Here is an 18,609-nt window from a genome sequence, read left to right as displayed (position 1 = left end):
CAGAAAATCCCATTATATGGGACTTCAGTGGAAGTTGTTGGGAAGTGCACTATAAAATGGAACCTTCTAGGTTGTTAAATATTAGTCAATGAAATTATTCACAGAACACTTAAAAAATTATATTATATTATAACATCAGTTGAATTAAACCAAAATGAACTATGCCTCTTTTATTTGATTTGTAAAATCCATCAAAACGTTTTATCAAGGATAAAGCTTCAATTCACCGTCAGCTGTTGACATTCCCCCGAAAGCGGAGGCCGACAGAAAATGGTAACACTGACATGTTATGAACAGCTAAATCAATTTAGTAAAATAAGAAACTGTCAGACATTTGGTTAAGAGTATTTCTGTATTAGAGGAAGAAATCCAGCTTTAGCTTGTTTAGCGACAGTACTAATGCTACAGTTAGCGCTAGCAGTGCTCCTTAACCTTTGAGCGACACACACTTCAGCTGTAGTTGTCAAGGAGAAGATTTAGTTGCCACATTAGAACAGATTTATTGGGGTAAATCTCCGAACTTGCCCTCTGATATATTTGAGATTCCTGATCCCTCACTTCCACTTAAACCTACTAACAACCTCATAGCTTTCATATCCTTACTAGACGTTCCTTGTTGTTACATTGGAAATCTGCTAAATATCCTTCTATTTCCTCTTGGCTCAAAGACTTGTTTTTATTTTTTAATTGGAGAAATTTAAATGGGCTAGACATTGAAACGGTGTACCGTCAACTCTTTCTACAAAAGGCAACCCTTTATTTCCTATTTCACGAATTTAGACGTACTACCCAAATCTTACTGGTGCACTTTTTCGTTTGATTTATTTATTTATTTATTTATTTGTGTCAAGGATTAAAAATAATCAGTATTTTTTTGTTGTTCATGGTGAGCTTAGTGGGTGTTTATTACACGGTACTCTGTGATTTGATTTAATTATTTTCTATGCGACAACATAAATGTGCATTTTTGTTTGTTAAAAAGGGTATATCTGTGATACAATTTCAGTAACGCTTAATGCCTTAATCACAAATTAGTTTTTTTCCCCCTCTTTTTTTAACAGGCCAGGACTCACCAGATCAGCAAAGTTACCTTAATAATTACTTCAAATGTAATTTGTTTACGAGTATTTTAGTTGTTAAACTTACATAACTTCTATTTGAAAGTTGTTATTGTGGAGTTTTTTTAATGGGTGGGTAACACATAACGCAACCCAAAACCTTTTGTTCTAAATCAGGCCATTTAGGCTAGCTTTCAATGGACAAACAGGTTTCTTATTACAGTTCGGCCATTCGAGTAGTCAGATTTCCAACAGCCCTAGAACGCACCGCGGCATGAGTCGCCTGTTGCTCCTTCTAGTAAAAACCCCGCAGCTCAGTTGTGTTGTGGCGCTGTGCTCGGAGTCCGCTTGCTCTCTGACAACCGCGTTGCTCTTTCTGGACTCTTCGCCTCACTGGTTAACGCGGGGACGTTGAAGCAAAATGCCGCTATCTGGACCAGAGGCCACGCTTTGAGATGGAGAAGAAGACCTTTGCAGAAGATGACTGTGTGGATTCAGGAGCAGAGACAGGGGGGTGAGTGGAGCAGAAACACTTCTAGGACTTCTTTCTATAATTAGACGAAGAATAAGAAAAAAAAAATGTAATTAGCGAGTGTTTAAGTCTGTTTACAGATGCGGATTCGTTCGGGAAAATGCTTCTTATTGTGGCATGAATGCAGTGATGATGAAGTGGAGAAAGCATGCGGAGCTTAAAGTTGTTGTTGTTCGCTGTATTTCAGCTGTTAAGCGGAGATGCGCCTCGGGTCCTCCTGCGGTATGTCGCTGCTGATGTTGGTGTAGGAGAGAAATAGTTCCCATTTATCTGTGGAATAAATCGTGTTGTTTTGGGTAGTAGTAGATTTAGTGTGCGGAGTAGCTACCCCTGACCCCCGTTGTTTAGAAAACACATTCATCTCTTCTAAGTAATTACTTTTTACACAATAATTATGCAATCCACAAAAATGTTTTGAAAAAAACTATTTTGCCATAATTGTTTAAAAGAGGTGTAAATAGGACTGATAAAATCGTTGCAATGGTTGCTAAGCCTGCTTGTTTCGTTGTGTCATAGTTTAATTGTCTTTAGAGCTGCGTTTGTAGACTTTAATTAGCCATGGTCTGGGTTGAAAGTGGTTGAAAGGGTCGTAGGGTGAAAACCTGGGACTTAACATGCACTGATGCATTGGTTTTATACTCTGTGTCTTTGTGTGTTGTGAATCTTTGTGCTGCATACAGCCAAAAAAAACAAACAAAAACAAGTACTCTGCTTTAAAAATAAAACCTCTTTATCACCAACAAGGCTGCTTCACTACAAGCGTCATTTGAAGAGCAGGCCTAAATGCTGGGGCTGCGCAAAGAAAACACGTGATAATATTAATGAATGTTGCAATAATGACTGTGATAAATAAGCAAAAAATTAAAACGTTTTCACCTCTTCCTGCTTTGGGTATGGAGGTATGGAGGACTGACTCTGACATATTCAAAAATGAATATAGAAATATATACAGAAAGAAATGCATGCTGAATAAATACATAAGCATAAAATAAATACACAAAAATACAGCAAATAAATAAATAAAATTATACAGTGAGACATAAATGTAAATATCTCTTTCAATTAGCTTCTTTATTTATTCTTCTTTTTAATAATCACTTCATTATTTTTGCACTATAATTATCAACTTTGTTTATTACTTAGTTTTTAAATGTATGTATTTCTGTCTATGGTTTAATGTTTCTATCTGTTTTATGTCTTCCACCCTATTTATTTATGCCTGTCCTTTTTTCCATTTCTGTATGCATTTCTGCCTCATTATGCAAATGAGGGGGCAGTCTTAAGGGGAAAACTGCTCCCTATTGGTTGGTTAGCATCAGCCTTCCCTAGCTGGAAACTTCATGCTGCTGCCATTAATGGTTGCCGCTACCAGCCACTGTGTCACATTGGACCAGTGAGCTGAGGCATTTAATAACTTGATTGTGAAAACAACGCTGTAATTGTAGACTTTATTATCTGTGGTGTGGACGTTCTGGTTGAACGTGTTTCAGCCTGCGTTCCATGCTGTCTTAATAGGTCGGAGACAAAACAACAATCCAGCTGTCATTTTATCGTTTCTAGTCCGATGAGAAGGAGAAGAGGAGATCGCTGCAGTTGAACCTGTCGCATTTGCTAACCATACAGACAACGTTAACGTTTCACATTGTAAAGCATAAATACGAGTTTGAGAATTAACCGCAAGCATAAACCACAGCGTCATGTACAGCTGATGTGGACCCGGAAGTTCACCTGCGACGTCAGACTTAACAACCGGATAGAGCTGGAGCAGCGGATCAAGGCGACTATGTCTCATTTCCAGCCATCTAGTCATGCAAATCGAGATGTTGCATTTTTGTTAAAAAGCAAAGCAAAACAAACAAGTCGTTATGTCATTGTTCACTTAGGGGGTTAAAATAGAAAATTACACAAACGTGACAGCAGCTAGTATTAATGGCAGCAGCATGAAGTTTCTGCCATCAATGCGGAAGGCTGATGCTAATCAACCAATAGGGTGCAGTTGTCCCCTTAAGACCGCCCCCTCCTCATTTGCATAACGAGGCAGAAATGCATACAGAAATGAAAAAGGACAGGCATAAATAAATTGGGTGGAAAAAATAAATGGGGTAAAAATAAAGAAAGGAATAATAAAACAGACAAAAATATTAAAACACAGACATTTAAAAACTAAGTAATTAATAAATAAAGTTGACAATTATAAAGAAAGATAAATAAATGACTTGGTTATTAATATGGGGAATAAATAAATAAGCTAATTAAAAGCTATTTTTAGATTTATGTCTGACTGTATAATTCAATTACTGCTAACATTTATTTATTTGCTGTATTTTTGTGTGTTTATTATTGAGCATGTATTTATTTCTGTATATATTTCTATATATTTTTTGAATATGTCAGAGTCAGTCCTCCATACATATGGACCACGTATATTAAGTCCTTTATCCAGCAAAAAGAAATAAGCATCTAAATTCAGTATCAAAATTAACATCACCATCAACCTCATTATCGGCAAGGGGCGATTTTTAGAGAACAAACGCAGAAAAAAATACAAATGCAATGGCTAGAAATGCAAAGCTAACCACCACATACATGATACAACCTGGATAAAAACATTGGATCCTACAGTCTCTGTTTGGACCTATGATATCAACTGATTAATGAGGCTGACGCTCACAGACAAATGAATCTTTGTACCTTTTTTTTGTTGCATTTTATCACCATGTAGGACAGATTATCTGCAGGACTTCCACCTCAGCAAGGTTTTGTTGCTTCCAGCAACAAAAAGAGTTAAGACCACTCTGTCATTTTTTGGGGTTTGGGTTCCAAATTATTGTTATAATATGAATCATTTTTAGCACGATAATTTTTCTGCCATGACAACCACGACACCATAGGTGGCCTCTTGCCGGGTTTGAATGATGCTATTTCTCATGTCAAGCAAGCCAGTGATTTGCTAGATAAGACACAGAACGTTCAGTCTCTTACTGGCCAACACCGATTTCCAATTTTCCTTCCAACCTTCCAGTTGCAGTTTTAGCCAATTTTCACTCTTAGGACCATAACAAATGCAAATTTGGTCAAATTCTTACTTCAACATGTAAATCTAGCAAATGTAGGTCCATCTGAACTGAAAGAGGTGCTTTAACCATATATATATATATATATATATATATATATATATATATATATATATATATATATATATATATATATATATATATATATATATATATAGATAGATAGATAGATAGATAGATAGATCAGTGCATCACTATATTCTAATATATTTGTTTATGCAGTCATGGCAAAAGAAAAGATAACCATATTTTAACATCTACATTTTGAATATTTATGAAACAGATTTTTCTATTAGCTCTATCTTTTTTAATTTGCTTAACATTTCCTCTTCAAAAATTAATTTGAGACATTTCCAATTCCCATATTGTAAAGAGAATTTATTTTACCAGTGATCTCTGTTTGATAAAGTTAACGTATGTTTGAGACAGACTGCTGACAGAAAGCTAGCTTTCTTCTGTTGATCTTTAAATAAAAAGAACTGCTGCTGGCTTATTTATTCTGTGAAATACCATTTAAAGTAGTTAAATGTGTTCAGAAAGAAGTGTATAAAAAGCACATTTTACAAAAAACATCACCAAAACCTATTTGCACTGTCTCATCGTCTTTAGGTTTGTAGTTATTTCTTGTATTAAATGCTTTAAAAAAAAAAAAAATAGAAGTAAAGGAATCATGCAGGTAGGATGCATTCTAGTTAGCCATATGGGACTTTCCTGTATTTTAAGCACTGAACTGGAATCCACCTTCATGTCACTCAGAGATCTGATTTATGGAGACCAGCACAGATCCACATAAATGGAAAGTGCTGATGAGAAAGAAAGGAAAAGCAGCTGATAACAGACAGAGCTGCCACCTCCACAAAGTCACATCCTCCCCCTGCTCCTCCCTTTCACCTCCTGCACCTGCTGTCTCTGCTACCATCTGACCTGTGCTCAGGCCAAAACGTGGCCTCAAGGTCATGCTGTATTTTCATTTTGCACGCTGTTTCACAGTTCTCCGGCTTCGAGCCGCTGTAGCGAAGAAAAAAAAAGAACATTTATCGTTGCCTCCCTCTTTCCAGCTCTCCCTCTCTGCTTTTTCTACCCCTATCAGACAGCAGACGCCTCAGTCCGTTAAGCTCCTCGGGGGGTCAGACACGTCATTTTGACTCCGTTCAGGTCACCCTGCTCTCGGGTCGTATGTGCGCGGCCGGGCTTCTGCCTGTCTCCGCTCCGCTCACTGTTTATTATCTTTGGACGGAGATGAAGCGAAACAGCGCTTGCAGCCTGGGAACGGCAGGCGAGATGTTAGCCGGAGCTGCTGCCAGGTCCTCACACCCCGAGGAACCGTCCGCTGCACACGCTGCCACTGCCAGCTTTGCTCCGAGGAGCCAATGTGAAAAAACAAAATTACATTTTTCCTTTGTTATCTTTGCACGTGAGGTCTAGTTTTTTGACTTTTACTGTTTGCACTTCTCTCTGAACCTTCCTGTCATTTAACCTGGGCTCCGTGCGTTTCTTTTGTTTTTCCCCTCTTGCTTGACTAATGGTTTCCCCTCTGCAGTACCCCACCGTCTCTCTCTCTCTCTCTCTCTCACCTTGTAGGCCTCACCTCTCCGTCCCCCGTCCCTCTCATCCATTTCTCTCCAACGCTAATTCTCATTAGGTCGACGGCGAACCTCCTGCTGCCGGAAACAGGCCCTCTCCTCTGTTTCCTGCAGCTCCAGGGGCCTTATTAGTTTAGTGATGAAGACACAGGAGGGTGCATGTGGAGGGACAGTGTTCTCTGGCTGTCAGCTGAATCCTGTGGGACTAATATTCCCAGCTTGGAAAGCGTGAGCTGAGGTTTCACAGACGGTTCCTGTAATTACATAATCCGGAGCGCTGGTCAGCTCTCCCAGCTGAGGGTCCCTGCGTTTTACAATAGCTTACAGTGGCAGCAGACATACTTGTAGAACACTTTTTTACATTTTAGCATGTTTTAACCACACACTGTAATGTATTTTATGGGGGGCGGGGGGTGTTAATTGTTAAGTGGAGGCAAAGGGACCTGGATTTTCAAACTTTTTTTTTTAGTTCAATTAGTCCTGTTGACAGAAATGTGGCCTTTATGAGAGAGTGGCAAGAAGAAGGATATTGTTGAAAGGAAGCCTGTAGAAGTTCCCCTAAGTTCTTTACAAGCAATGTAGTGGAACAACGTGCTCTGGATAAATGTGAACTTATTGGCCTCCATTCTAAATGGTTCCAGTTAGCCAGACAGACATCTAAAACACAGGACCCTAAACTCATAGTGATAAAGCATGGTAGGGACAGCATCATGGTGTGGGAATTAGGGGTGGGTGTTGCCAAAGAAGTCACGATTCGATTCGAATCACGATTCGCATGCCACGATCTGATTCTATCACGATGCATCACGATACTTGAATTATTGCGATGCATTGCAATATTTTCACTGAACACCGTTAGAAAAAAAATACAGCCATTTACCAGTGGCTGACTGGCTGTCTATGATCTTGATAGTGTCTTCAATTTATACATAACGGAAAGAAACTGAATTCATACATAGCTGTATTTATTGAAACGACTTTTGGAGGTATTGCCATGAAAACAAATATTGCTGTTACTGGAGAGGACACACTGACAAAAAGTGACTGAAAAATAGGATTTATAACACTTAAAATAACAAAATAAGGATAATCAGTGCCGTTTACAAGGCCTCAGTGGTCCTTTAAACCAATTAAGTTGTATTCCACTTGTTTTTGGCTGATGTTCGCCAACCATTTAGGCAATTTTATTTATTATTTTTTTTTAAATTAATAATCGATACCTGGCGCCAAGAATCGATGCAGTAGATCGCGAAAATTAGAATCGCGATGCATCATCAGGACGATTATTTTGCACACCCCTAGTGGGAATGCCGTTCTTCAGCAAGAACAGGAAAGCTGGTCAGGGTTGATGCGCGAGTGGATGGAGCTGAATGCAAGGCGACCCTGGAAGGATACCCGCTGCAAAAAAACTTGAGGCTGCAGTTGAACCTCTCCTTCCAACACGATACCCGTGCAGCCAGCGCTTGTGTACTTATGAGCAAGAACGGCCTAGTCAAAGTCCAGAATGAAATCCAACTGAGAATCTGCACTAAGACCTAAAAATGAATGCTCACAGGTGCTCCGCGTCCAGCCTGACTGAGATCAAGCTATTGGGCAAAAACCAACAAGCAAACATCGGCATTTCCCAAACGTCTAAAGCTAACGGACGCTCGTCCCGTGAACGATGCGTCATTTTCCTGTCGCTTCACAGCTGCGAACTGATTTATGTTCATGCGTCTCACGAAATCCCAATAAAATACACAAACGTTTGTGGTTATTATGTGACAAAATGGATGAAGTTCAAAATATCTCAACTTTCACAAGACAATGTAGGAGAAGAGAGCATATTCTCAGTGTCATTGTTTATTTATCCATTTTTTTTATTCTTTATTGTCAAAAGGAGGTTAAGATGAAGATACGTAGCAGGTTGCTGCACATGCTCAGCTTTGCTCAACCTCAGAAATAGACGTAACCATGGTGCATTTAAAGCAGAGGTAATGTGTTGACTTAAATATGCTCCAACCTTACACTCAAAATGTCCATATTGAAGGCAATAATGGCAATCATATCTATAAGAAATGATACCGAATGTAATAATACTGAGTTAGAATTTGCTTTCATCACTTTAGAAGATAACGCGAGATAACGTTGATTAGAAATGATTAATTTGTTGGTACAATGTGAATGAAAATGTGACCTCTTAGAAAAGCTCACGGCTTTATGTTTTGGGTTCGTTGAAAACGCTCCTTTTTCCACCTTTTTTGATGCTTTTTGATGCTCCCTTAGAACGGCAGTCATGTCCAAATGTTTCTGTCTGAATAACGGCTCACGCTGCTCTTTTGCTGCCAGGAATCCCAAGTATGTTAGATCTCCTCTCATTAAAATGTGCTTCAGCTTTAGTTGCTTATAAACACTGTAAACAATTTGACTGGAGTGCAACCAAAAAAAAAAAAAAAGCGCCTCAAATTGACGGAGCTACCACGCAGAAACACCACCAGTGAAGCTGTGTGCAGACACTGTGCGCTTCCTTAAGTAAAAGCAGAAAATGTGCTGGTTTCATTTGGTTTGTGTAGAAACTATCGCTTTAGATGCTAAAGATTCTTTAATGTAGCCACCGGCCCAGTGGCTACATGCATTATCATTATTCAAAAAAATATATATATATATATATATTTTTTTTTTTGGTTCCAGTGTCCTGTCTGGCAATGTGGCAATACGAATTGTTGTCTTAATGCCAAAAAGAGCTTATCAGATTTGACTTTCACAAGTGGAGCAGTACTGCTTTTGCCATAGTGCTCCGCTTGATTTATGAATGTGAATAGTTTTATTATGATTCATGCAGGGAATATCTAAACTGATATGGACACTAAAATGGGAAAGTAGTAGAGAAAAGGAAGAACAAGAAGAAAAAAGAAAAGGTGAAAGAAAGAGGAGATAAAAGGAAGATAATGATAATACAATTATTGAAAAAAACATGTACTTCGTTTAATTGAAAATCTGCAGTTCCTATATTGTCCACGAGGGGCGCTGTGTTTTAATCAGCAGATGGTAGCACTGAGCTTCAAATGTGGAAAATTGATTTTAAATCATTTCTTCATTTTTATCTGTTTGATGTATTTTGTCATGCAGGACAGTGTTTTTAAGTTCCAAAAAATGTGAATAAATGTTTTTCAACATTGTACAATCACTGCGATCAGTTCTTATGCATAATGCACAAGTAAATGTTTAACTGAGTAAAAGTATTGTTGAAATTGCACATACTTTAAAACCGCTGAGGTTATTCATAATATATTGTGTAAAAGTGAAATTCATTTAATATAAAAATCAACAACAAGTCCACTTTTATTAGTTCTATTTAATCTTGCAATGAGTTTACTCGTGTGGACCTCTTGAGATCAGATTAAGCTGTATGCGGTCCCTAAACCAAAACGAGTTTGACACCCCTGCAGTAGACGTATGCTTTCGCCTAAGTTGTGCAGAGACAATCTGGTGGTGCAGGGTGCGGCGGTGATTACATCCCAGCGAATGCGTCCAGATGGAAACCGTGCTGCGATGTCTGTGCATTTTTGTGACCTCTCCAGCTGGACCTCTTCTACAGTTTAACCAGAAGTCAGCATTTCATTTGAAATAGCAGCAGGTCATCCTGGAGCTTAACTCATGTGGAGTGCACTTCATGCTGTAATATAAACTTCTGTCTCCTCTCTCTGTTTCTTGTCTTCCCCTTCCTCCTCCCCCCTTCCCCCCCATATGTCCACATCACCTCTCTGTATTTATTCCTTTTCTTCTCTCCTTTCGTCTTTTTCTCCGCAGATCTGATTACAGCCCTCTGTCCTCAACGAGCAGTAAGTAACCCCGACACGAAGCAGAGCGAGCAGCAACACGTACAAACTCACAGCTCAGGTGCAGGACTTCATCTCCCTAATGCAGCCTGACAAAATAAATCCTCTCAGAGGGCAGAAGGGTGGTCGGATTTTTTTTTTTTTTGTGTTTAGTGGTCTCCGAAGCCTACAGCAGAATTCAGGGAAGGGTATTTGTGTAGAATAAACAAGCAGCTTGATTTCCTCCAGCATACAGTCTCTTTGATTGTGCCAACATACGGTTTACAGGATGTCATTCAGCACAACGGAACTGGAGCAGGAGAATGTCAAGAACAAGTTGAATATATCAGGGAAAATATATATATGTTTGTAGCTTGTGTAGAGATGTATCTATGGAGGAACTCTGGAGGGGGTGGGGGTCTCCAGGGGTTGGCTGGGTGAGAGGTGTGGGACACCCTGGACAGATTGCCAGTCCATCCTGTAGGCCGACGTAACGGCACACAGGAGAAACATCCATGCACACTCTCATACCTCAGGGCAATTTAGAGAGACCAGTTTTTGGATGGTGGGAGGAACCCGGAGAACCCGGAGAGAACCCACACACACACGGAGAACGGGCAAACTCCAGGTTTTCAAGCTCTCGCTGCGCGGCAACAGTGCTACCAACCGCATCGCTGCCATGCAGTCCGTACACAAACCTAGGAAAATGCATTTATCATGATATAGAGAAATAATGGTATAAAAAACGTAGCAATGAATATAATGAAAGATGTTACGATAAATCAGTTCCAAACTTTTTCCACGTACATGAGCAATGGCATATATCCTGTATACTTTAACTAACACCAAATACATTAAAAGAGGAATCTGAAAAAAATGAAAAAAGTACAATATCCTGCTTGCGTAAGGTTACACATCCCTAAACTTACTGAACTGAAGGACTTTTGTGTCTTGTCGCGCCACGACAACCAATCAGGAACTGATTGGTTGCCGCGGCGCGACAAGACTTATGATAAGTTTTATTTATAGGCGCCTTTCTTGACACTCATGTCAAGAAAGAATGTTTGGTGTGTGTCACCTCACATCAAACATAAAAAGAGACATGTTGTTACAAATATAATTCAAAATACTGTTTTAATTAGACAACACAGTTTTGAGTTTGGATTTGAAATGTGGTTTTGAGTCTGTGCTACGGAGGTCAGGTAGACGTGAGATCCAGAGCAGAGCGACTGAATGCTTCCTGTGGTAACAAGACGGGCAGCGGGGACAGTAAGATTAGCGGAGGTAGAAGATCAGTATACACAAAAGTGTTGTGTTTACTAGTGTTGCAACGATGCCATTTTTTGGCCCCGATACCCGATACCTGGCTGTGCAGTATTGGCCGATACCGATACCATCTGTTTGAAATTAGTGGGTGTGTGTATATATGAAGAACTGCATACTACTTAGGGTAGAACTTTTTATTGCCTACCTGGAATAGGTGACAATAGTTGAATAAACTTTTGGCTCTCAAAGGCCAAATAGTGCAACATTCATGAAATTATAACATGTATAATAGTAGTGCAACAGTAAGACAGTAAAATGACATTAATAATTGAATAATCTCTTTTAAACTCTGAGTTTTGGCTCTCAATGCCAAAATAGTGCAACTTTCATGAACTTATATAACGTGTATAATACTAGTCGGGAGAGATAAGGCTGCGTTCAAGTGACATGCAAACATCAAAATGGTATCGGTGCCCTATTTGTTGGTACTCGCCAATACCACCATTTTAGAGCTGGATCGGGGCCCCATCCGATACTGGTATCGGTGCAGCACTAGTGTTTACTAACAAATAGAGCAAAAACAAAGTGTATGACACAGAAATAAAATATGATAAGCCAACAGGGCGCGACAATTTAAACAGAAAACCTTTGCATGAAAGCAGATTGAACTACTGGTGTAGTATGTAGTGTGTGACTTGGCCCCTTTTATGTGACGATAAAAACAACTAACCATACTTTTTGATTCAACACTGACTTTTGTTTGGAACTGTCTATGATTTCATCCACCTTGACAAAATACCCTGTTCAGTCTTAAAAAGAATCCCTGAGCATGATGCTGCCACCACCAAGTTTAGCTACGGGTTAACGAGTTTGTCGATGGAGTGTTGTTTTTGTGCCAAGCATATATTTATGTATTGTGGCACAAAGACTTAATTCATATCAGACTCTTAAGACTTTCTACTAGAGGGTTTAAGGAGATTTCAGCCAGATTTTTTTGTCTGTCAACGCTACACGTTATTCCAGACATGATGAACACGGTCTTGCTGTCACACGTATGGCTTCTCCGACGTCTCTGCAGTGTTGCTCTTAGGCTCTTTGCAGTCTTCCCCATCAGCTTAAGTCTTGTTTTTCATAAACTTTGAAGAAATATCTGCTTTTGTAAAGTAATTATTTTCTCCAGTGTCTTAACAACTGTATATGTATAATGCTATATATATATATATTTCTCCCTCCAAAATATTTGGGTATTTGTCCAGTTTTATATGTTGTATTAAAGATTGAATGTTCTTAAATAATTTTTTAACACCTCCTCTTCATAAACTGATATTATAAGAGGAGTTTGAACACCAAAGTCAAGTAATCTAGACATTAATGTAGCTACCAGGTACATCCTGTTTAATCCGCTGTAGTTTTTTTTCTCTCCATTTGTATTTTTAAGCATTGCTGTTACACCCCAGTCTTTGGAAACAACTTGTGTGATAAATTAACATGATATTACAACGGGTGGACCTTCAGCTGTGATTAGCTGGGGTGCTAATTTTAAGATCTTGGTTTGCAGACCAGCCTTTGGTCTTTTAGGCCTTTCACAATGAAAAGATTAGATCTAATATTAGCCCATTAATCTAGTCTCCAGGAAGCAGCATTATCCCTACCTGCCCCACACCCACAAGTCAGGAAGAAGAAGAAGACACACACACACACACACACACACACACACACACACACACACACACACACACACACACACACACACACACACACACACACACACACAGTGTAATCCATCAGGGGATGTCTGGCTTGGTTTTGCTCCCATGTTTCCTTTGTCACTGTTGCATCAGATGAACTTGTGAACACTATTGTTGTAACTGGAGGTCTAAACAGAAGCAAAACTCCCCGTGGGATAAAGTCTGAGAACACGCTGCCCAATGTCTCGCAAAGGCCTTTATGTCCCTTGAACTTTTCACATTCTTTTCATGCAAAAAGTAGAAAGTGCATTGTATTTTATGCGATACACACACACAAAAAAAATGGTGCAGCATTACAAAGTTGTAGTCCGATGACACATGGGGGTTGAAACGTTTTTACAGATAAAAATCTTAAACGCACTGCATGCATTTATGTTTACCCCCCCTCTAGCCTTCCACCTCTAAATCAACTCCAGCGGAACCGGTTACCCTCAGAATTAGTCAACAGGGTCCATCTGTTTCTGTTCCAACCTCAGTAAAAGTCCAGCTGTTGTGTGAAGGGATGGATTTTGTTGGAGAACAATAACCGAGCTTACGGCACGTTTCGGATTTTTGTTTGGAAACCAAAATGCAAACCGTGCATCAGTTTGCTTTTAGAGCGCAGTTGTGCACTACTTTGTGTTGAATCTCAGTTAATTACATTGCAGTTTGTGGCTGTGACATTAAAGAATGTGGAAATAGTAAAAAAAAATGTTTTTGAAAGGCATTCTGGGAGAGTATGTATTACCAGAATGGGTTCTGAAATTTACTGCCCAAAGTACATAAACACTCACCGAATGTAACACCCAAGCTGGTGTTTAAAGGACACACGTCAGACGCTGTCCTCTTTAAAACGCCGCCGTCATGTTGAAGTAAGAACAGATTATACAGGAGAGAGTTTGTTAGTCCTAGGAGGTGAAGACCCATTCTTAAATGGTTTGCTGCATGTTTCCAAATATATAGGAGCTCTGAGGTTGGCTGCAGGATAATGAATGTTTTTGGACCAGAGGAAAGAGCTGTGATCATATGAACGCACAGACCAAGAAAAAAGGACAGGAGAGGCCGTGTGTGATTTGTTTCAGTTTATTAAAACATATACAATAGATGTAAATGTATACTGGCCAACTTTGTTGGTGCTGCTGAGTGAAAGAATGCCGTTATTAGAGACGAATGAGCAACAGAAGGAAGGTCTGTGACACAGAGGCTCAGAAAGGATCGATAGCTGGTGGCTTTTAAGAGACCGGCAGCATTAGGTTGTCAAGGGAGGAGGTTCAGCTTTTCAGGGATTTTGCCGTCACCAGCAGATGTTTTAATTGCTGAGGCAAGATGAATATTTAAGGCCTATCTCAGTAAATATGTTTTCATAGAACTACACGTTTTTCTGCATTCATGCCTTGTTATTTTTATTTGCACTGTGTGTTTAGTTGCCAAATATGTGAAAACCTCAAAACTGTGGCTCTCTACAAGATGACTACAGGGGAGTTTTTCTTTCATTTCCATAACTTTTTCACACAGATCCTGTGAGTCTATTATAATTACTCCTAAATTTTGGATTCATGAAGTTGATTTTTTTTTTGTTTTGTTTTGTTTTCGCAAATTAAAAATAATGTATAATATTCTAAAATTGTTGATTGGTCCATTCGATTTTTAGAATTTATTGCACGGTACATCTGATTTCCACAGACTCACGTTCTGACACCTAAAGAGGCCAGACGGGTCTGAATGGGCAAGTCGGCGCTGGGTATCCTTTTGGACATCAAAACAAATTGCGGTGACGTCGTTTAACGGGCGTTGGAGAACTGTCAGTGTGAATAAAGCCTTACTGAATCGGCTCTGCTTTCCCATACAAACGCAGACGCTCTGGATTTACGTTCTGTTTAGCTAAGCTTATTAGATCCAGATTCTGCTGTCTGACAGCTTGCACAAAGCACTATCAAATTATTCACGTGCCAAAACGTGATCTGGACCATCATCCTGGAATCATCAGTCAAAATGCTGCGGTCAGCAGTTTGTTAATTGGAGCCATTTCTTCTCTAACTGTCTCGATGTGATCGTGCATTAATTATGTGGAACAGTAAAGTGGAACGGTACTGTCAGACAATACAGGCTCATCTTCCATTAAGGCGGATTCGATACAATTAATATTATATCAGCAAACTAGTAAGAATGTGGCAAATTAGTGCAGCTATTGGTTTCATTAACCCAACGTTTCTGCAGTTTTCAGATGTTTTGTTCTCATTGAGCGTTTTCATGTCAGATTAATTTTGAATGTCAGATTTATTTAGTGATTATGACCTGTGGTGCATTTTGAAACTGTGCTATTTAACCATGAGTTGAGTCGGTATATTTAGATTTAAGATTTAGGTAAAAAATTGAAGATTTAAATACAAGATCAAAATATATAGATTTAAGATGTCAATATAAATAAAACTTTTTTTACACAGATATAGGATGTAAAAATAGACTGGGCGGAAGGGCGAAGCTCTCTTTTCACCACAACGTCGATCTTAAGGGGATTCTCCTGTCATTCATGCACAAGACCCCAAGATACTTAAACACCTCCACTTGAAACAGGAACCCCCCCGACCTGGGGTTGGTACGCCACCTTTTTATAGTTATATTTCAAACATTCTCACTGAGAGCAAAGTGGGACTGCAGACACATTCCCTGTTTGTGTGCACAAACGTGGCCAGTAAATCTGACTCTGAAAAATAGCATACCTCCACTGAAGCTTTCCAGAAATAGTTTTCCGTAACGCACGTTCATCAACTTTGAAACCGTCTTGCGATTCCTTTGTTAAGAAAACGATCTCCTCAAGAGCCTCCTGTCCGTCTGACGCACGTTTTTACATTCAGTCTCAGTTTTGAGCATTTGTACTTATATTATGGCTAACCAAGACTTGTCAATATGTCATAATTTAACTTCAAAATCAAATGAGCTACAGTAAAAAAATCACCTTTACATTGCTGGTTTTGTATTTAATTGTCACCTACTTAAAAAGCGTAGTAGTTCCTGTGTCTGAGGGCAACATCGTTCCTCAGTTAAGCCGAGTCTTTGCTGACAACAGTCTGCTGTAAGTGGTAATAATCTAAATGCTTCCTCTGGCCGATAGTAGCAGGACTTTTAGGTCATGAATAGTGGCTCCACATTTCAAGTCTGGCTTTTATCTTCAGTGAAACGTCGGGCTTGGCCGCACACACACACAGAACCCTTTGTATGCTCCTCTCTGGGAAAACACTCTAAGTCAGGAATTCCCTTCGTTACTGGGCTTTGCTGTTGTTGCTAATAAATAATTATATCAAGCAAACGCACCAACTAGCGTTCTGGCTCGTCTTCTGGGCAAGCGAGTAAACAAACCCGTTGTTTCCCACGTGTCAGCCAAGCAGTGTAATTCAATTACGTGCATCAGTGCGGACCTGCAGTTTCCCTCAGCGGATGGCGAGACGCAGGCGAGGAAGAGCAACGCCAACAGGCTCCTGTGTCATTGCTTGTGAGCCGTCTGACTGAAGACGACCGTATAGTTCAGGACAAAGTGAGGAAAGAATAAAAAAAAAACTACAGCAACATGTATGACTAATAAATAAGCAAGTAGATATAGTGAAATTGTGTATTTTGTGGTCCATATGGAAGTGTTTAGAGGTCCAGCACTGTGGTGCTATGGAGAGAGAAAAAAATGTCAGCAATCAGAGCGCAACAGACGACTTCATTGGCTTAAGAGAAGGGCTGTTCACACAAGAAGAAATAATGGCAGCAGTAAAAATGCTGTGGCATTTACAACGCCCAGGCCAATGTTGCACATGAGAACTAGTTCAATCATCTTACCTGTTTAAACAAGAGTCGGGTGCATAAATAAAGGACACAACGAGCGTAGCATCACTTACTTCCCCCAAAGTATGTACAGTATGTGTTCTCCAGCTGTATCCACAAACTCAAATTACAAGGGTATGAGTTTTTGACATTCTTCTGTTGAGATGCTCCAGTGCAGTTTTTGGGGGTTCATATGGATCCGTCCGTCCGTCCAACCAATTTAAATACCAGCTCAAACCAATATTTTCTGATCCAGAACTCTTTTACTCCATATTTTCATTCATGGTGTGATTCGACCACACAGGGAGTCGGTTATATGGCTGCCATGTTTCCTCTGATATTTTAGAGCTTTACCTTTGGTAAGGCGTTTCAAGTCTTTTGAGGTTGGAAAGCCTTTTTCTGTCACCCTAATCTGTTGCCCCCTTCACAGATCCAGCCACAACAGACATGTTGGTAAACTCACAATATAACTTTAAAGGTGCATAGTGTAAGTTTTGAAGTTAAATAGTATTTTTATTTCCCGTACATGTCCTTAAAATTGCCCAACCAGTTATCTTGTATGTACCTCAGTTGCCTCTATAGGCTCCACTAGTTAGTTTATGAGAGTGTGACGTGCTGCACGCTCTTGTTCCCCGGTCTACGTTGTTGAGTCTCCGACGTAATCGACGCATTAGCGAGAGAACTCGGACTAACTTCAATATTTATAGCTTTCTTGCCTCAGAAGACATTACACTTCTAAACAAAACACCTGTGCAGTCACAGCTGCAGATGCTTTTCCTCTTCTTCCATGCACGTGCACAACACGTGTAATTTCGACTTGTCACCAGAGGGGGGCAGACATCTGCAAAAATCCCGGAACTTGTGCTATGCTCCTTTAAACTTAAACAGTGTTGGGTTTTACTTTAAATGTAAAGCAGATCATTATGCATCCTCTATCGTGAGCCTTCACTTCTCAAAAAAAGTTGGGGCCTTTCAGCAACAAGGGAAATGGATTCTGGCTTGGTCACTGGTATCCGTTCCAATAATGACATCAGTATCAGCCTGATGCTGCTGCTGCATTTGTCAAAACTTGATTCTGCATTGTTGCTTGCAGAGTTATTCTGTGTTACAGACAAACAAACGTTTAGCTCAGAGGTTTTATAACATTTCATTTGTAAACCGTTCTAAAAAGTGATGCTGATAGGTGCCGTTGTTGCTAAAGCTGTAACGGGGACATCATGATCCATGTGAGTTATAGTAAAATCTATGGTGTAGTTATTATTAGGGTAATGTCTTTGGCTTGGAGCTCCAATAATCTTTTTAACATAACGTTAGAGTTTTTGAAAAAAATTGTGAATGGGAGAAAAAAAATCCTGTCAGTAAGCAGTTAGGATTAAATCTTATTGCCAGACTATATGCTACATTACAGACTGTATGTTTACTTTTTTATGGAACAAGTCAGCCAGCACGATATGAAAGTCAAGTTATTGTCTTTTTCTGTCATCTTCACCAGTAGAAAATAGGATCCCCCCCCCCCCCCCATCTCGTATTTCCTCCTTCACTTGCTTTGACTGAGAGCCAGACGAGCCAGAGCCGTGACTGTTGGACCCCCGCAACATGCATGCACACACAGAGACAGACGCGTTGTGAGGCGAAGCCGAGTTTTCACTCCTAATCACTCTCATATGTGGAGGGGGCCACTGGAGGGATTGTTGTGTTATCTCACGTCGTCATCTGCGGGTTTGCCTGGGAGCATGTGGTCCCGGTTAACACCAGAGCATGAAGC

At 39.8% G+C, this 18,609-nt stretch overlaps 1 protein-coding gene across 4 annotated transcripts in view; it reads left to right on the top strand.

The window, feature by feature from the left end:
- Positions 1-1,326: 1,326 nt before the first annotated feature.
- LOC105930351 (protein FAM124A) overlaps positions 1,327-18,609 on the top strand; it is a 31,587-nt gene continuing 14,304 nt past the window's right edge. Inside the window, exons 1-3 of one of the 4 annotated variants that reach the window (XM_036139018.1) lie at positions 1,327-1,572; positions 1,778-1,812; positions 10,037-10,126. In XM_036139018.1, the coding sequence (XP_035994911.1) occupies positions 1,791-1,812; positions 10,037-10,126 (112 nt within the window). In that variant the 5' untranslated portion in view covers positions 1,327-1,572; positions 1,778-1,790. The remainder of the gene's footprint in view (positions 1,573-1,777; positions 1,813-10,036; positions 10,127-18,609) is intronic. The other 3 variants (XM_036139017.1, XM_012868537.3, XM_021319468.2) reach the window with 3 other exon arrangements.

Source organism: Fundulus heteroclitus, chromosome 7, assembly GCF_011125445.2.
Source record: "Fundulus heteroclitus isolate FHET01 chromosome 7, MU-UCD_Fhet_4.1, whole genome shotgun sequence".
Lineage (NCBI taxonomy): Eukaryota > Metazoa > Chordata > Actinopteri > Cyprinodontiformes > Fundulidae > Fundulus > Fundulus heteroclitus.
Note: the sequence above shows the minus strand (reverse complement) of the source record. Positions and strands in the feature narration are given on the sequence as shown.